The 16,046-nt window shown below is 50.2% G+C and overlaps 3 protein-coding genes and 1 non-coding gene across 4 annotated transcripts; 2 read left to right on the forward strand and 2 right to left on the reverse strand.

The window, feature by feature from the left end:
• Positions 1-6,123: 6,123 nt before the first annotated feature.
• Positions 6,124-6,244, reverse strand: LOC120967528 (U5 spliceosomal RNA). Its single transcript, XR_005761279.1, has one exon. It is a non-coding gene; the product is annotated as a U5 spliceosomal RNA (small nuclear RNA).
• Positions 6,245-6,460: 216 nt separating this feature from the next.
• Positions 6,461-10,451, forward strand: LOC109746594 (protein JASON). Its single transcript, XM_020305709.3, has 8 exons — positions 6,461-6,749; positions 6,850-6,919; positions 7,014-7,087; positions 8,666-8,758; positions 8,837-8,913; positions 9,081-9,885; positions 9,967-10,049; positions 10,155-10,451. Exons 1-8 carry the CDS (start codon positions 6,690-6,692, stop codon positions 10,228-10,230), a joined length of 1,338 nt encoding a protein of 445 aa, XP_020161298.1. The 5' UTR covers positions 6,461-6,689; the 3' UTR covers positions 10,231-10,451.
• A 1,075-nt stretch (positions 10,452-11,526) lies between these two features.
• On the reverse strand, positions 11,527-12,219 carry LOC123494473 (pentatricopeptide repeat-containing protein At4g01030, mitochondrial-like). Its single transcript, XM_045230354.2, has one exon. It carries the CDS (start codon positions 12,217-12,219, stop codon positions 11,527-11,529), a length of 693 nt encoding a protein of 230 aa, XP_045086289.2.
• On the forward strand, positions 12,046-13,384 carry LOC109746590 (carotenoid cleavage dioxygenase 7, chloroplastic). Its single transcript, XM_073501162.1, has 3 exons — positions 12,046-12,288; positions 12,394-12,513; positions 12,580-13,384. Exons 2-3 carry the CDS (start codon positions 12,405-12,407, stop codon positions 12,900-12,902), a joined length of 432 nt encoding a protein of 143 aa, XP_073357263.1. The 5' UTR covers positions 12,046-12,288; positions 12,394-12,404; the 3' UTR covers positions 12,903-13,384.
• Positions 13,385-16,046: the final 2,662 nt, after the last annotated feature.

Here is a 16,046-nt window from a genome sequence, read left to right on the forward strand (position 1 = left end):
GTATGAATATATATGTCAAAAGTGTTTTTTTTGTTCATAGAAAGTTTTTTGTTCATATATAGAAAGTTTTTATATATGACAATGGATATATATTCGATATATATGAGAAATGATGATCCACATGGAAAAGTTTTATATATGCAAAAGTTACAATTTTAGATAAATAAGAAGAGGAAAGAAAGAAGAAGAGGAGAGGAAGAAGAGGAGAAATAAATAAGAAGAGGAAAAAAGTAGAAAAAGAAGAGGAGAAGAAGAAAGGAATAGAGGAGAAGAAGAAAAAATAGAAAATATTCTATTTTAAATATTCTATTTTTTCTTCTTCTCCTCTTTTTTTTCTTCTTTTTTTTCTTCAATCCTTTCCTCTATTCCTTTCTTCTTCTCCTCTTTTTATTTCTTCTTCGTTTTCTTATGTTTTATCGGGTCTGTCGTCGTCGATATATACCCCTCCCGATAACTTCAACACGAGGGGGGATAACTTCAACACGAGGGGGGTCGATATACCCCCTCCCCGATAACATTATTTTCCCGTGTATGTATGTCGTCGTTGTCGATATATATAACTCCCTCCTAGATAACTTTGACATGATGGACGGTCGATATGTATACCCCCTCTCGACCGTGATAACTTATACCACGGGAGCACCCCCCGGCCCTCTCGCTCAACCAAAACTCTCGAGGACACCCAAACCCTAGAAAAAAACGATGTCGGTCTCCTACCCCCTCCCGCCGCGCCCCTACCCTTGAAGCGTTGCCTAGGCCACCCCAAACCCGGAATAAGCTAGGTCTACGTTTGCACTAATATATCCACCTGCTGTCATGTTTGTGTAATAATTGCCATGTTGTAATATTTGCAGAAACAATGGAACACGGACGAGATGAGCAAGCAGAAGCGGTGTTGGGGGACATAATCTTAGCCGGAGGTGATATCTTGTCGTATCTTAACGACAATGATGGTCTGGAAGAACAGGGTGAAGAAGCAGGCTACGGTGATCGAGGAGTGGAGGAGGAAAGACATGATTATGATGGCTCCGGTGACCCAATGCTGGTGCAAGAAGGAGCCCGTGGTGATGGCTCCGGTGACCGAACAGAGTCCGGCCAGGTAAATATTAGTTAAGCCTGTGCTGACTAGCTAATTGATGCATTCATTGTTTTGGTATGTACACATATTAATTAACACTCGTCTTTCTTCTTTTTTCTAGCCCTCCGGATCGAGCACAACTGCGGTAAAGAGACGAGGCCCGAAGAGAAAGTTGCGCTCGGATGAAAGGTTTGAGATCACAGCAATCGCGCGTGACGGCCAACCGATTGAACCCCTCCGGACAAAGGATGCTTTTGCTGCTCAGTGCGGGGTTCTAGTTAGGGACAAGATCCCGATCAGCATCCACCAATGTTATAAGCCTAAGAAGGAAGACCCTGAGGTGTCTTATGTCAATGATATGCAGAAAGATGATCTTTGGACTGAGCTGAAGGCAAATTTCACCCTACCGCCAGAGGAGGATCCGGAGAAGCCAGTTATAGAGCAATTAATCAAGTCTCATGCTCTTAAGAAGATGGCAGACCTATTCAGGAGGTGGAAGAATGAGCTGAAAACATTTGTCGACAAAGAAGAGACACCAGAATTCATCGGCCGGTATGAGAAGATCAGAGATCACTGGCCCGCATTTGTGGCCCACAAGACATCGGAAAAGAGTAAGAAGATGTCAGCGACAAACAAGAAGAATGCTGCGAAGAAGAAGCTTCACCATCGCATGGGGTCAGGTGGCTACCTCAAAGCCCGGCCTAAGTGGGCCAAGTCTGAGAGGGATCTGCTTGATAAAGGGATCGAACCAGAGACAATGAACTGGCCAGACCGTTGCCGGACTTGGTTCTTCGGGGCTGGCGGAACCTTGGACCCTGTATCAGGGAAGTGTCGTTGGACGGACGAGCAACTTGCAATACCCGTCAAGAAGCTTAAGCACTATATCGATGCAGCGCAGCAAGGGACGTTCGTTCTAGACAGAGAGAACGACGAGCTCACAATGGCCCTCGGGAATCCTGAGCACCCTGGACGGACACGAGGCACGCCAGGCTCTGTTCCGTGGAAGGCTGGTTTTCCGGACGCGGGCGGTTGCAAAACCCAGGAGAGGAGGAAAAAAGTGGAGCAGATCCAAATTCAGAAGCTGCACGAAAGGGTTCAAGCGCTAGAGGAACGAGACGGCAATCGAGATGCCGAAACTGCCCCCCAAGCTACACCGCCATCTCAGCGGAGAAGCAGCGTGGCTTCCACCGAGCTGCCTTAGTTGGAGCATGCGGCTCCTGCTAGCTACCCCGTGGATGCTATCACGGAGTCTCAACATTGCCACCTTATGGCGGAATGGCAGAACTTGAAAGTCAAGGCGGCTGTTGGCTCTGTTTTACCTACTGAACCCGGCGCAACCTACCACTGCCGGCCGATTTCAGAAGGATATGCTAGGGTGATGGTGGATGAAATAACGGAGGGATTTGAGGACCTCCAGCTTGACCACCCTACCGGTGAAGGGGAGACTCGGCTGGGTTTAGCTCTGAAGACTCCATGCCTATGGCGGAAGGAGCTCATCAAGCTTCCGAACTGGACGGCTCCGGCGAGTAAGGGCACTCCGCCTCCTCCTCCGGCGAGTGATCAGGGCACTCAGCCTCCTTCTCCGGCGCGTGGCGGCACTCCGCCTCCTTCTCCGCCAGCGCCGGCGCGCCAGAGCAGCCAGCCTCCTCCTTCTCCGCCTCGTCAGCAAGGGCGGAAGAGACCCGCCGCCGCTGCGGCTGCTCCGGCGCGTCGTAGTCCTTCTCCTCCGCCTCGTAAGCAAGGAAAGAAGACAGCCGCAACCGCTCCGTCTGCTCTGCCGGCGTCTAGCAGTACAGCTGCCAGAGGCGGGAGGCAATACAGATTCGGTCCTTCTCTGAAGACTCCAGAGAAGTTACCATATGAGAGGACCGAGGAGGAGAACGCGAAGATCGTGCGAGCCGAAGTGAAGAACTTCTTTGAAGGGGTGAAAGCAAAGAAACATCCACCTCCGGAGGAGAAGGTAGATCCGGTGAAAGCAAAGCGCACTCTGGCTGCCCTGACAAAACCACCAAAGTCTCCGCCGAGAGGCAACTATGAGCGCGTTCTTGCAAAGGCATATGCCGAAGCGGAGCGGTCGGGAAGTACTGTCAGTGATAAAAGGATGAAAGAACGACGAGCTGGGAAAAAAATTGCCCAGCTCGGCGAACAAGCGAACCAATCGTGCCCCCCGCTCAAGGTGTCAAAAGACATCGTCGCTAATGATCCGGGTATGGTGCCCGGTTATAGCAATCTTGGAGATTACCTGCCCGACGATGTACATTATGAAATCATGGAGGTGGACGAACACAAATACCATTACGGGAAGCCTCTCGTCAAAGATGTCAGATCTCTAAGCACGATGATGCGAAGACTACATGATTGGTACATGAAAACCTGCAGAGAGTCTGATGGGATGAGTACTTTGACGCTGAGAGTTAAACCGGAGCATGACCTCGTTGGAATTGAACTGCTGAATGTTCCATTTGAGGATTTCTTCCAGTTTTACAATCAAAAGTCTCTCGATAAAACAACGATCACTTGCTACTGTCTGTAAGTAGTACTACTTCTGTCATTAAGTCTCTCTATATAGGCCAGCTCTTTCATTGCATGTATTTATACTTATCCTCACTATATTATGCAGATTGAAGATCGCCGAATTGAAGAAAAGACAAATCGGTGATATTGGGTTCATTAACACAAATCTCATAGATGCATATACGGTTGAAAAAAACCCCAAAGAAGCCGAGGCCAACTTGCTACAATCGTTGGTATTAAATCAAAACAAAGATAAAATACTCTTTCCTTACAACTTCAAGTGAGTGTTACTGTCTTGTGCATATTCGGTTTCCCTTATTAGTCCAGGTTATGGTAATGTAATTGATGACTTATGCATGCATGCGCAGCTTCCACTATATTCTCCTAGAGATTAAGCTTGAGCCGGGAGTAGTAACCGTCTTAGACTCGAGACGAAAAGATCCCCAGGACTATGCGAACATGACTCAAATGCTCCAGAAGTAAGTTAAATCGATCATTATCCACCATATCAGCAACTTTGTTCATTTCCTGATATCAAGTAATTGTTTTCTTTGTCTGGCAGGGTTTGGAGAAAATTCACCTCAAAAGCTCCGGGACTCCCGAAGAAGCTGCAATTTAGACACCCGAAAGTAAGTACCATAGTAGCATGTTCCGCGCATCTCCTAGTGATTCAAGCGCTAGTTTCATCAATACCATTTAGCATGCTTGCTTATCAGTTTGATTGACCTCTATTTCTTGTAAAGTGGTTGTGGCAGGAACCCGGGAATAATTACTGTGGATACTACGTTTGCGAGTCCATCCGCCACACGACCTGTGAGCGGGGCTACACTGAAGAACAATATGAAGTGCGTAAGCAATAATATTCACAATTTTATTTTATTACCATCATTTGTGTTGAGTTTCATTTATTCATATATATATATATGTATTGACCCCCTTCTTCAAATTAGATCTTTCGGATGCAGGATGAACTCCTAGCAGAACATCGTATGCGAGCAATTCAAGAGGAATTGGCGGCATTCTTCCTTGACCACGTGATCGCTGAAAACGGAGAATACTATGTGGACCCTGTGTTCCTACAATATAATTAGGAGATTGTATTGTAAGAGATAATTATTGTATATATGTAGCCGGTAGTGTCGGATAGATATACGAGAACTTGTTGTTCGACCAATATCTCGGAGAAGGAGAGGTGGTCGATATCACTTCTCTCTGTATGCATATGTTCATGATGATCTTCTGTTTCCTTCATTTGATTACTAGCTAGCGTGTCTACTCCTCTCCATACGTATATAGTACGTAGCGTCGACCAAGCACGGAGATAAGAGAGGACACTTCTCTCTATTAATTAGCTAGCTAACACAATATATGAAACACCTAAATTAACCCCCCAAAACCCCAAAACCACCCCCTTTCAAAAAAAACAAAAACCTCAGCTCCTGCCAGGTGCTGACGCGTGGATGCCTATTGGTCCCGGTTGGTGACACCAACCGGGACAAAAGGCCCTCCTGCGTGGGCTCCCCGCACCGGCCACGTGGACGGCCTTTAGTCCTGGTTCGTGTAAGAACCGGGACTAAAGGGCTAGGGCATTAGTAACGACCCTTTAGTCCCAGTTCCAGAACCGGGACTAAAGGCCCTTATGAACCGGGGTAAAAGCCCCTTTTCCTACTAGTGTCCCACCTGCACCTCTGCACACCGAAAAGGGCAACGGTGTCCAAGATGGTTCACTCCACCGCCGCCACAGTATCTCGTCATTGAGGCCACATCGTCATGCCCCCACCAGAACCTCCACCAAACACCCGCCACCACCCCGCCAAGCACATTACAACTGCCAAAACCACCACGGTGCCTAGCACCAACAAACCTTGCGACGCCACAGGGGCAGGAACAGAAGGCGAGAGCGTCCCAGCCGCCACCACCTGCACCATGCAGAGATGACCGGCCAAGCAGCCCAAACATCACCACCGCAACCAGATCCCACCACGCGGAGCTAGACCTGCCGTCCAATGCACCACACCTGTGGCTACTCTTCTAGACGCACCTGAACGAGAGCACGAGCACCACACCGCCCTTCTAGCCGCGCCAGATCAAGAGCACGAGCACCTCGCCGCCATTCTAGTGCGCCAGATTGAGAGCATGGGCACCCTCCGCCCTTCAAGCCACACCAGATCAAAGAGCACGAGCACCTCGCTGCCTTGTAGCGCGCCAAATCGAGAGCATCAGATTGAGAGCAACTCACAACCTTGAAGCTCCTATCCTCGAGCAACCACCCATCCATGCCGACCACCACCAACCGCCAGAGCACCTCGCCGTCCAGATCCACGCCCCGCCAGGGGGGCGGGAAGAGACTACGGTTTGTGGTCTAGGAGCGAGGCAGATGCTTTCTATTTGTTACAATCTAATAAAAATCCTATGGGACTATGAAAAATTGCTTCATGTCAAATGCCATATGAATTAGCCTAAACCTTGTCTAGACTGTGACAACAAGTTGATCAATGGATGAACTAAATTTTGTTAAACTGAATTGTGGGACCCTCCTCATAAGAGGAGAGATCCCTTCAAAAATAGTTGTATGCTTCTTGATGTGGCATGCACACGGTATTCTTTAGTAAAAGGCGAAAGAATAGTTCGCTTTGTGTTCACCACGCAGCTGCCTGAGCTCCAACACTGCAGCTGACGCCCTTTAAGTAGCCATCAGCTCGAGCTCAACTCCACTAAACAAGCGAGGTGGGACTAATAATCATGCTTCATCCAGTGTCTCCACTGCACGGCACATCCGTCTCTACGACCGGCCCATCTACGACCTCCGCAAGCCCGCGCCCAACTCATTTTTCCACTCAACGGCACAAAAAGGCCCACCACGCGAGGCGACCGTCCTGCTGTGCCCTGCGTCGTCTGCGGTGTCCGTGCCTTCGTTTCGAATTTCCATTTCAAATCTCGTCCCCCCTTCAGCTCCGCCTCCTCTTCTCCCCCCTGCCGCACTCTTTCCATTTCCGACAATCCCTCCCCGGGATCCCGCCGCACCAATCCCCAAACCCTCGACCGCGGCGGCGGCGGCGACCCAGCGCGCTCGCGCCAGGATTCTCTCGGCCACGCCATGGGCTGCTTCCTCTCCTGCTTCCGCGGCCGCCCCGACCCGGCCGTCCGGGCCCTCCACGTACGCTCACCCCCACCCCCTGCGATCTCGTCTTCCCTGAACCCCTCGTTCCCGATCCGCGTGGCGATGATCCGTTTCTGTGTCTGTTTCTCTGGTGCAGGATCCGCTCGTGCGCAAGACCCGGCTCGGGGATGCCTTCCTGGACGACCACCACGACGACGGCACGGCGAGTGAGTTTTTGAATCTCCCGTCGCGCCGATCGGATCCGATTCGATCTGTTGATGATGGTGACGGACTGCTGATTGCGTGTTGTTTTGTTCTCAGAGCTTGAGGAGAGCGGGACGCCCAAGGAGGGTCCCGGTAACGACGGAGGGGTCGACGACGACCTCAGGCGAGAGGTATCGAGATCGAGACTGCAAACGCTTTCCTGTTTCTGTGTTTTTTTCTAACTGTGCGCTGCTCCGTCGGTATTCAGGCCGTGTTGCCGGTGGGTAGCAGCGAAAAAATTGAATTGGTTGATGCTTACAGTTTGAATTGATCTGTTTGACTAATTGACTTACACCTCTGCACTGTCAATGTGGTCTTCATGGATAGAGTGTCAAATCTGCACTGCAGTATTCTCTGTGTCGTGTTACCTGCTATGTCTGGATGAACTTTGTAGTTAGAAGGTTGTGCTGCAATTGCCAAGGGGAACTTTGTCGTTGATGTTACTTTTGTCATTTGGACTAACTACTATGCTCCTCATTTATCGGTGCGACTATTAAATGTTCAGTGGAATGTGTAAAGTATGCACCTGTGGCAACAAAAAATATCATCCGTCTTTTAAATACCTTTTTGTTTGTGGAGACACATCTAGTTGTTGGCCGAATAGAACACTATTTGCGGATTTGAAACCCTTTGCTTAGACCATTTTCAGTGGGCATGCCATAAAAATTTCCACGACAAGTACACTGCCAGTCTAGCAGATGCTAGTTATCACATTTGCTGAAGTCAATGTGCACTGATTTCAAAATTAAATATTGACTTTTTAGATCCCATCTGAACTTTAAGACTTTGCAGAAGTATATTGAAAGATCATGCTGTACAATGGATAACCTTCTAAAGATTTTGTCGTATATGTCGCATAGGTAGTTCTGAGTAATAGAGTTATCAATTAGTGTTCAAATGTATTGCTTACCTTTCCCCATCAGGCCAAGGCTTTGCTGAAGTCTGTGTGCACTGTCAAGATTAAATCTTGCTCCTTTTCAATTCCACTTCAACTTTTAGTCTTTGCAAAATTATATCAAGGACCTTGCTATACAATGTATAACCTCTTAAAGGTTTTCCATGTGCATTGTATATGTAGTTCAGAATAGTATAATGATTAGTTATTGTTGAAATATATTGCCCATCTTTTCCAAATATGCATTTGGGCTAGGTTGTTCTGTGCATGCAACTTAATACGATATCATGGCCAATAGGTCATCATTTCAAGTTCTCAACACCCTGCCGACGAAATATTTCTGAAATAGTTTTAACCTACGTCGATCTCAAGTCCAAGGCTGAGAAGAGCCTAGACGTGAGAGGAAGTGGTGAAATGTATTGTCTGCCTTTCTCCATGAGCTTAAACTTCGGAGAGGTGGTTAGGTCCGTGCAATTCAATAATTAGGATTACAACCTTCAGATATAGGTCATGTCTCACTGATTGTCAAATTTCAGGTCTATGCAGTTCAATAGTTAGGATTATAATCTTCAGATATAGGCCAAGTCTTACTGGTTGTCAGATTTTGGCATAGTTAGCACCAACTAATTACAATGAAAAATTTCTGTAATGCTCATTTGCTTGATATTTCTACATTTATCTCTGCACTGCATACTGATAGATATTGTTACACTTAACTGTTGCAGGTCCGTGTTATCTTTTAAAACTTAGCACTCTAAATTATACTAGTAACAAATTCTGATGATGTTTTCATGGAATTCCACTATTATACCAGGCAAATTATCTTAAATCTTGTGGCGCAATATCAGAAACCCCTCCCGAAATTCTGAAAGCATCAAACCAAGTCGAAGAGCAAGAAATTAATGAGGTATTGTCGTATTGAGTTTATCTTTGCGATCTTCTTTTCATAAAAATCACTGTCTGACATCTTTTTTCTTACACTCAGTGCAATGAGACGTCCAACAATGCACAGGAGACTAAAGAGGCCCTGGTGTCTGAAAATAAGGATTACTTGTCTGAAGGGTAAAGAACTACTCCCTCTGCCTCAAAATATAAGACGTTTTTTAACACTGAACAGTGTCAAAGGGAGTACCATCTATCTCCATGAATGTTGTGATCCTGTAAACTAGTAACATGATAACTATTGTTAGCTGGTCTGAAAACCATTTTGGCTGTCTCTTCCAACACAGGTTCAACTCCGACGGGCACGATGGAGCTTTGAAGCATGACCAGGACACCGACGAAGGCACTGACGACCATGTCACGGAGGTTGAATCAGCGCCGAGATCATCGTCGCAGGAAAGGTCTTCAGCCCAGATCATCAGGAACCAGAATCCTGATCCTAGCGACTCGCCTTTCCCCACTCCTCTGGTCCTTAGAGACGATATCCAGACTCCTGGATTCACCACACACCAGGGGAACTTCAAGCCCGGGAAGCGCGGGAGGGCCAGCAAGCAATTTGTATACCCCGTCCTGAGACCCATCGAGAACAAGCTGCAGTGGACGGAGCTGAGAGACGAGTCCTCCCCCATGGTCGCCTCTCACCCTCCCAAAAGAAGGTACCTGTCCGCAGATTCCACCGAGAAGCCTCAGCAGCACACCCTTCCAGGCTCAGTGAATGAAAGCACAGAGCTGTCATCAGAGTCTGCGCCATTTCTGTTCCATTCCGGCAGGAAAGAGCAGCAGGCTCAAGAGGATGAGAATGTCAACCAGCAGCAGCTTGTGGGTGGCGGTGGCGTCGGAGAGCTGCTGAACAAGAGCTCGGAGAACGGGAAGCATGGCGTGGCCAGCCTGTCGTGCTGGCTCAAGACCTCGTGCGCGGATGGTGAGGGTGAGACTGGACGGCAGCTGGGCTTCGGGAGCGTCGATCTCAGCGACGTGCCCATCTTTGTGGCCTCTGGACTGAACTGGGACAACGAGAACAACCCTACCCCGATGCTGCCCAAGGCCTGGGACGGCAATGGGATCCCCAACACCACCACCAAGTACAAAGAGGTGTGCATTTTCCTCTAATGATCCTCACTTTCACGGTTATCTGTATGTAGCTTACTGCTGTACGTGCTTGGATGTTTACAGGACCAGAGAGTGAACTGGCATGCCACGCCGTTCGAGGAGAGGCTGATGAAAGTTTTGTCCGATGAGAAACCACACCATCAGAGGTACATCCTCCTGCATTACATTCCCCTGTTAGCGCTTTCAGCAGATATATCACAGAGGAGTTAACATGAACATGATGAATACGTACTACTTTGCAACTGTGCCAGGAAGATCAGTGGAAAGCTGATCCACCTGGAGGAGGACGCGATAGAGAGCCCGGCAAGTGCGACTGCTTCCTCGTGATCGGCAGTACGAGAGGGTCCAGTGTTTGGCCAATCCGGCCCGAGCCACCTCTAGCTGCATCAGTGTCTGAAGCTCTCTGAAACTGAACTAGTGCTACTACATTCTTGTCCGCTGAAGCATTTTGCTTGCGCCTCAGTGCAACTTTTGCACATCACCTGCTGGTTGATGTGATGCTGGGTATATTCATCAATAATGAAAATAAGAGACTCTGCTTCGGTTTACTCCTTCTCTGCTAGCTGTCCCGTGATGCCGTTGGGTCTCTGCTGAACAGCAAAGGGTGGTGGTGGGTGCGGTTTAAATTCGGGCAATAAAAGTTTTTCACATCTCGCACAGAGGCCTTGATTCGTGTCCATGGACCATGGTCCCATCTCCCACAGTAACCGAAGTTACTCAAGGTCCTTGCGGGTGAAAGGCTCTTGATAAGTAGATTTGCGCTGCATGAGAAATGATCCGTATCCAGGCGGTGGATTCCTCTCGGATGGACGGTAGCGTAAGGGCACCGATTTCCAGCCGTGGAGGGAAACCATGGGCGGCCAGTCCCGCAAGCTGCAAATGGCGAAGCACGGGCGCTGTATACTCTGTGCGGCAACAGGGCTAATAACACGCCTCCAAAACAAACACAGATCCAAGATCGATCAACTCATCAAAAACAAGCAAACCCACAGGCCAAAACCAGACGGGCAGAGGAGTGAAAAAACCGTCGTCGTCTAGTCCCAAATGGTCATATGATATCGGCCTGGCAGGGCTCACGGGCACGAACCACTGTTTGCCGCCACGGCCCGGCGCCCTACCCACGCGCGTCCTGTCTGTCTCCGGCCAGCGCTGCCCTTGCACTGCCGCTCACTGCAGCGGCAGATTCCCCCGCGACCGCGCCACCCGAGGCGCGTGTCGTTTCCGAGCGCGCGCTCCGGTCGTCGTCGTCGCCGTGCTGGCTTCGCTCGCATGTGGCCGGCCGATGGGCCGATCATGATCAACTAATCAATTCACTGTTTCACCGGTGTTGTAGCTTGTGATCTTCTCTTTTTTCGTGTCAAGACTACTGCCAATGTTTCTCTTTTGTAAGAACCGAGTCGATGCGACGGGACGAAATAAACTTTACTTTTTTGCATGTAAAAGAGGTAATAGCACCGGCAGTCCTGAAACTTGTTCAGGATGTGATGATCTAGTTCAAAACTTGCAAAAGCAAACTATTGCATCCCACAACTTATACCCAATGTGTAAATTTGGTCCTAGCCAATCATACGACGACAAGTGGAGCCTAGTCAGCAGAGCCGGTCAGCGCAGCACATTTTGCAATTACCCCCCCTTCTCCTCCTCGGGGAGGACGTAGGCGCCGCAGCCGTTGTCCGGCACGTACCCCACCATCCTGATCTGCGACACCAGCCGGCTCATCTCGCCGTATATCTCCGGCGTCTCCGGGTACGGCGGCGACCCGCCGTCGACCTCGAAGACGTGGACGCTCCGCCCGACCTGCGTCCAGCTCCACCCCGGCCTGGCGTCCACCCCTCTCGCCTTCATGGCGTACTTGAGGCTCTCCGCCTCGTCGAACATCTGGTGCTGCTCGTACAGGCTCATCATCGCCAGGTAGTTGGCCGAGTTGTGCGGCTCGAGCTTGAAGAGGTGCCTCGCCGCGGACTCCGCGAGGTCCAGGTTGCCGTAGATGGCGCAGCCGGTGAGGAGCGCGCCCCAGGAGCTCGCTCCGGGGTCGGCCGGCGACCGCTCGATGAAGGCCATCGCCTCGTCGAGGTACCCGCACCGAGCCAGCAGGTCGACCATGCAAGCGTGGTGCTCGGCCGTCGGCGCCACGCCGTACTTGGCCTCCATGTTGTCGAAGTACTCCCAGGCTTCGGTGACCAGGCCCATGGATCGGCATGCGGTGAGCACCGCCGTGAAGGTTACGCCGTCCGGCTTCAGCCCCGACCTCCACATGTCGTGGAACAGCGCCGCCGCCTCGTGTGCCTGCCCGTGCACGGCCAGCCCGGTGAGCATCGCGTTGCAGCACCGCAGCGGAGGCCGGGCTCGACGCGGCCACCCGCTTGCTGCGCCCCGTGCTCAGTGGTGCGTGCTGTTCACTTTGAGTAGAGTAGACTAGTCGTTGCGCACCGAGCTAGCGTGGATGATCTGACGTTTGTGCGCCGGCCCGGTCGCCATTATCCCGTGCAGGCGTGTTCAGCATGCCGCTGCTGGCGCACTACAAGGTTGACCCCAAGCGCAACCGGCTGCTCATGGTGGCCTGCAACGCCGAGGACATGCTCCTCCCGCGCGCCAACTTCACTTTCTACGGTCGGCAGCACCCCCTTGTCCATCCATATGCCCATTAAAATCAAATCACTGATGGTACGTATGCAGAGTTCGACGCCGGCTTCAGGCTGGTGCAGAAGCGGGAGTTCGTGCTGCCGGCGCACCTCATGATCCACGACTGGGCCTTCACCGACTCCCACTACGTCGTCCTCGGCAACAGGATCAGGCTCGACATCCCGGGGTCGATGCTGGCCATGACGCGCACGCACCCCATGATCGCGGCGCTCGCGCTGGACCCGGGCAAGCGGACCACGCCGGTCTACCTGCTGCCGCGCTCCACGGAGGCCGTGGCCAGCGGCCGCGACTGGACCGTGCCCGTCGAGGCGCCGTCGCAGATGTGGTCGCTGCACGTCGGCAACGCCTTCGAGTAGGACAACGGCCGCGGCGGCCTCGACCTGCACCTGCACATGTCGGGCTGCTCCTACGACTGGTTCCATTTCCACAAGATGTTTGGTAACGTCGTTGACATGGCACCAAACATTCATGATGATCCAGTGACTGACCGACATATCCGTGCTCCGACAACTGGAAGAACAAGAAGCTGGAGCCTTCCTTCATGAACGCAGTGAAGACCAAGGAAATGCTGCCTCTTGTTCTTACCTGAATAATTGTGTAGTGCGGGTTCATTAGTGCTAAGTCTAGGGGGGTAATTGCAAAATGTGCTGCGCTGACCGGCTCTGCTGACTAGGCTCCACTTGTCGTTGTCTGATTGGCTAGGACCAAATTTGCACATTGGTGCAAGTTGTGGGATGCAATAGTTTGCTTTTGCAAGTTTTAGACTAGATCATCACATCCTGGACAAGTTCGAGGACTGCTGGTGCTATTACCTCCATGTAAAATGGTGCCGGTTGCATGCTGCGCAGGCATCTCGGTGAAAACTGGCCGATCGATCGTCGGAGCCTCGGGACCGATCGACCGCGCGGGCGGGCGTGTCCTGCCCTCCATGGCTCCGTCTGCACGCACGGATATGCAAAGTGCACATGCATCAGGCCTCCAAGCAAGACAGACCAAGATCGCGAGATGGTTTGCGGCCAAGCAGATGGCAACATGCGTTTGTGTTTACGCAAGATGCCAAATTAACAGACAAATTAACAAAAGGCAGCTAGGCACGGGGCACCGCACTAGATCACCACGTACGCTATCAGTATCCGGCCAGCCACGCATCAAGGGCAGTGATCTGCGCCGGCGCACCGGCCCAACTGTTGGGCCGGTCGAGGCCCAGCCGTCCGATGCGGTTAGCGTGAACCATTAGATCTGCGCGCGAGTGTGTACCGAACCAACCGTTGCAGCAAAAAAAGAACAGTTTTGTTGCAACCGTCGTACGAACAGCCACAACGAGAAAAACAGGGGGGCTGGATCCCCCGCGTCTGCCCGTCCCCGATCCGCGGCGGCGGCGGCCGGATCCGCCAGTTTTAAGTTCCCCACGGCCGAATCACGTCGAGGAGGGGCTCCCCCATCTATCAAGCGGCCTTGGAATTGCTTCAATCATGTCTTACATCCGTAATGACCTCCTTGCCTCCATGGATTTGGGCTCGAGCTCCGCTGCCGTTCATGGCCGAAGTCCCCTGAGGCGGCAAGGCCCTGGTGGTAGTGGACCGGTGCTGCAACGGTACTACAACCCTGATGTGGTCTTCCAAGATGCAGCACGGCATGGCCGGGATGAAATTGATCTGGTACGAATTCCAATTGCAAATCGTAGATCCTTTTGTTCACAAAAAAATGTTGCAACCTTTGATTTCAATTGATGAGCGTGAGATTAAAAAGAGATGTTCTCAACATACTTGTGTTTGATTTTTGTGTAATGTTTCTGAGATGTTGTCAATTAATGCAAGCATCTTCCTGCTGTCTGCTAGTAAAATGTTACAAGTATGTGTTGCACTTGCTACATGCGTCTTGCTGGATGTTGCATGCTACATCCTAAAATGTTGCATGCAGGAATTGTTTTGGAATTGTGATTGACATGCTGCGTCCACTTTTTTTGTTCGCGCTTTTTGCGTGTTTTTTCAGGCAGCAAAAAAATGACTTGGGTGCTGATTTTGTTGCAGAATGTTGCTGTGGAGCCATCAATTTTCCTTGATGATGATATGCAAAATGTTGCGCACGAAGAAGAAGATGATGGAATTGATCTGAATGGTACTCCGGGAAATGATAGTGACGATTCGTTGCATCTGAACACGGATGGTGTAGCTCCAAATCATGGCAATGCCCGTGTGGCTAGTGACAATGCCAATGGAAATGCTGCAACACTTGTTGACGAACCAGATGAAGAAATATCATCACAGCCAGTTGTCCCTTTTCTTGGAATGGTTTTTGACAATGTTGAAGAAGCTCAGCGTGTTTACAATGAATATGCCTCGAAGATGGGCTTTGGAACTCGCATTGTGACATCAAAGCATAGTAGGAAAAATAGCTCGGAGCATAAGCGCATTCTAATCTATAGAGTTTTTGAGTGCGTACACTCACGGAAAAATCCTTCGAAGAATGTTGGTGGTAGCATTTCTGACGGGGCTGCAACAAATCAGTGTGAAGATGTTGATATGAGCTATTCCAGTAACAAAAAATCTGCAAGCAAACAAGCCGGCATCTATATGGATGTGAGCGACAAGAGGATAAGAAACCGGTTGGAGCGGTATGATTGCAAGGCTCGTATGGGTGTTAACCTCAAAAACGGTAGCTGGGTTGTGACAGTTTTTGAGGCCGATCACACACACCAGCTGATTTTGCAAAGGGGGCGTCGGAGATTTTGCCGCTCTCACAGAAAGATCCCGGATGCAGACATGCAGTACATCACTTCACTGCACTATCGCAACATATCAACGGCTAATATGATGGGCTTGCTTGGAGATGCACGGTGTTGCGATCCAAGGAGTTTGCCGTACGTGAAGACTGATGTGACAAATGCAAGAGCAAAGCTGCGAAGGGGCCTATCAGAGCGTGATTTGGAGCTGACAATCGAGTACTTTGAGAGAAGACAAGTGGAGAATCCCAACTTCTTTTTCTCGAAGCTAGAAGAAGATGGAGCTGTTAGGGCGCTTTTCTGGGTTGATGGGAGAACAAGGACCTTGTATCCAAAGTACAAAGATTGTGTGTTTTTCGACACCACATTCTGCACGAATCGCTACAACTTGCCCTTTGCTTCGATTGTTGGCATTAACAACCACACACATACTGTTTGCTTGGGGTGCGCTTTGTTGCCTGATGAGACCATCGAAACTTTCAAGTGGGTCTTCGAGCAATGGATGTTGGCAATGAATAACGAGCATCCGTTGAACATTATGACTGATCAAGACCAGGCAATGGCTAAAGCCATCTCAATGGTATTTCCAGATTCAACACACAGATGTTGCAAGTGGCACGTCTTCCGGGTTGCAAGGACGAAACTAGGGAAGATGCTGGGCAAGGATGAGCCTTTTGCTGAAGCATTCTATGGTTGCATCAATGATTCAGATACCGTTGAGGAGTTTGAAGAACGGTGGAAGCAGATGGTTGAGTCATTTGGTGTGGCTGATAAGAAA

The sequence above is a fragment of the Aegilops tauschii genome, chromosome 6, assembly GCF_002575655.3.
Source record: "Aegilops tauschii subsp. strangulata cultivar AL8/78 chromosome 6, Aet v6.0, whole genome shotgun sequence".
Lineage (NCBI taxonomy): Eukaryota > Viridiplantae > Streptophyta > Magnoliopsida > Poales > Poaceae > Aegilops > Aegilops tauschii.

Excerpts from the sequence above, each read along its gene's own strand:
- LOC109746594 (XM_020305709.3), top strand. The coding sequence starts at position 6,690 with ATGGGCTGCTTCCTCTCCTGCTTCCGCGGCCGCCCCGACCCGGCCGTC. Across the intron at positions 7,088-8,665 it reads ACGACGACCTCAGGCGAGAG|GCAAATTATCTTAAATCTTG; the intron begins GTATCGAGATCG and ends CTATTATACCAG. Across the intron at positions 8,914-9,080 it reads AAGGATTACTTGTCTGAAGG|GTTCAACTCCGACGGGCACG; the intron begins GTAAAGAACTAC and ends CTTCCAACACAG.
- LOC123494473 (XM_045230354.2), bottom strand. The coding sequence starts at position 12,219 with ATGCTCACCGGGCTGGCCGTGCACGGGCAGGCACACGAGGCGGCGGCG.
- LOC109746590 (XM_073501162.1), top strand. The coding sequence starts at position 12,405 with ATGCCGCTGCTGGCGCACTACAAGGTTGACCCCAAGCGCAACCGGCTG. Across the intron at positions 12,514-12,579 it reads CGCCAACTTCACTTTCTACG|AGTTCGACGCCGGCTTCAGG; the intron begins GTCGGCAGCACC and ends GTACGTATGCAG.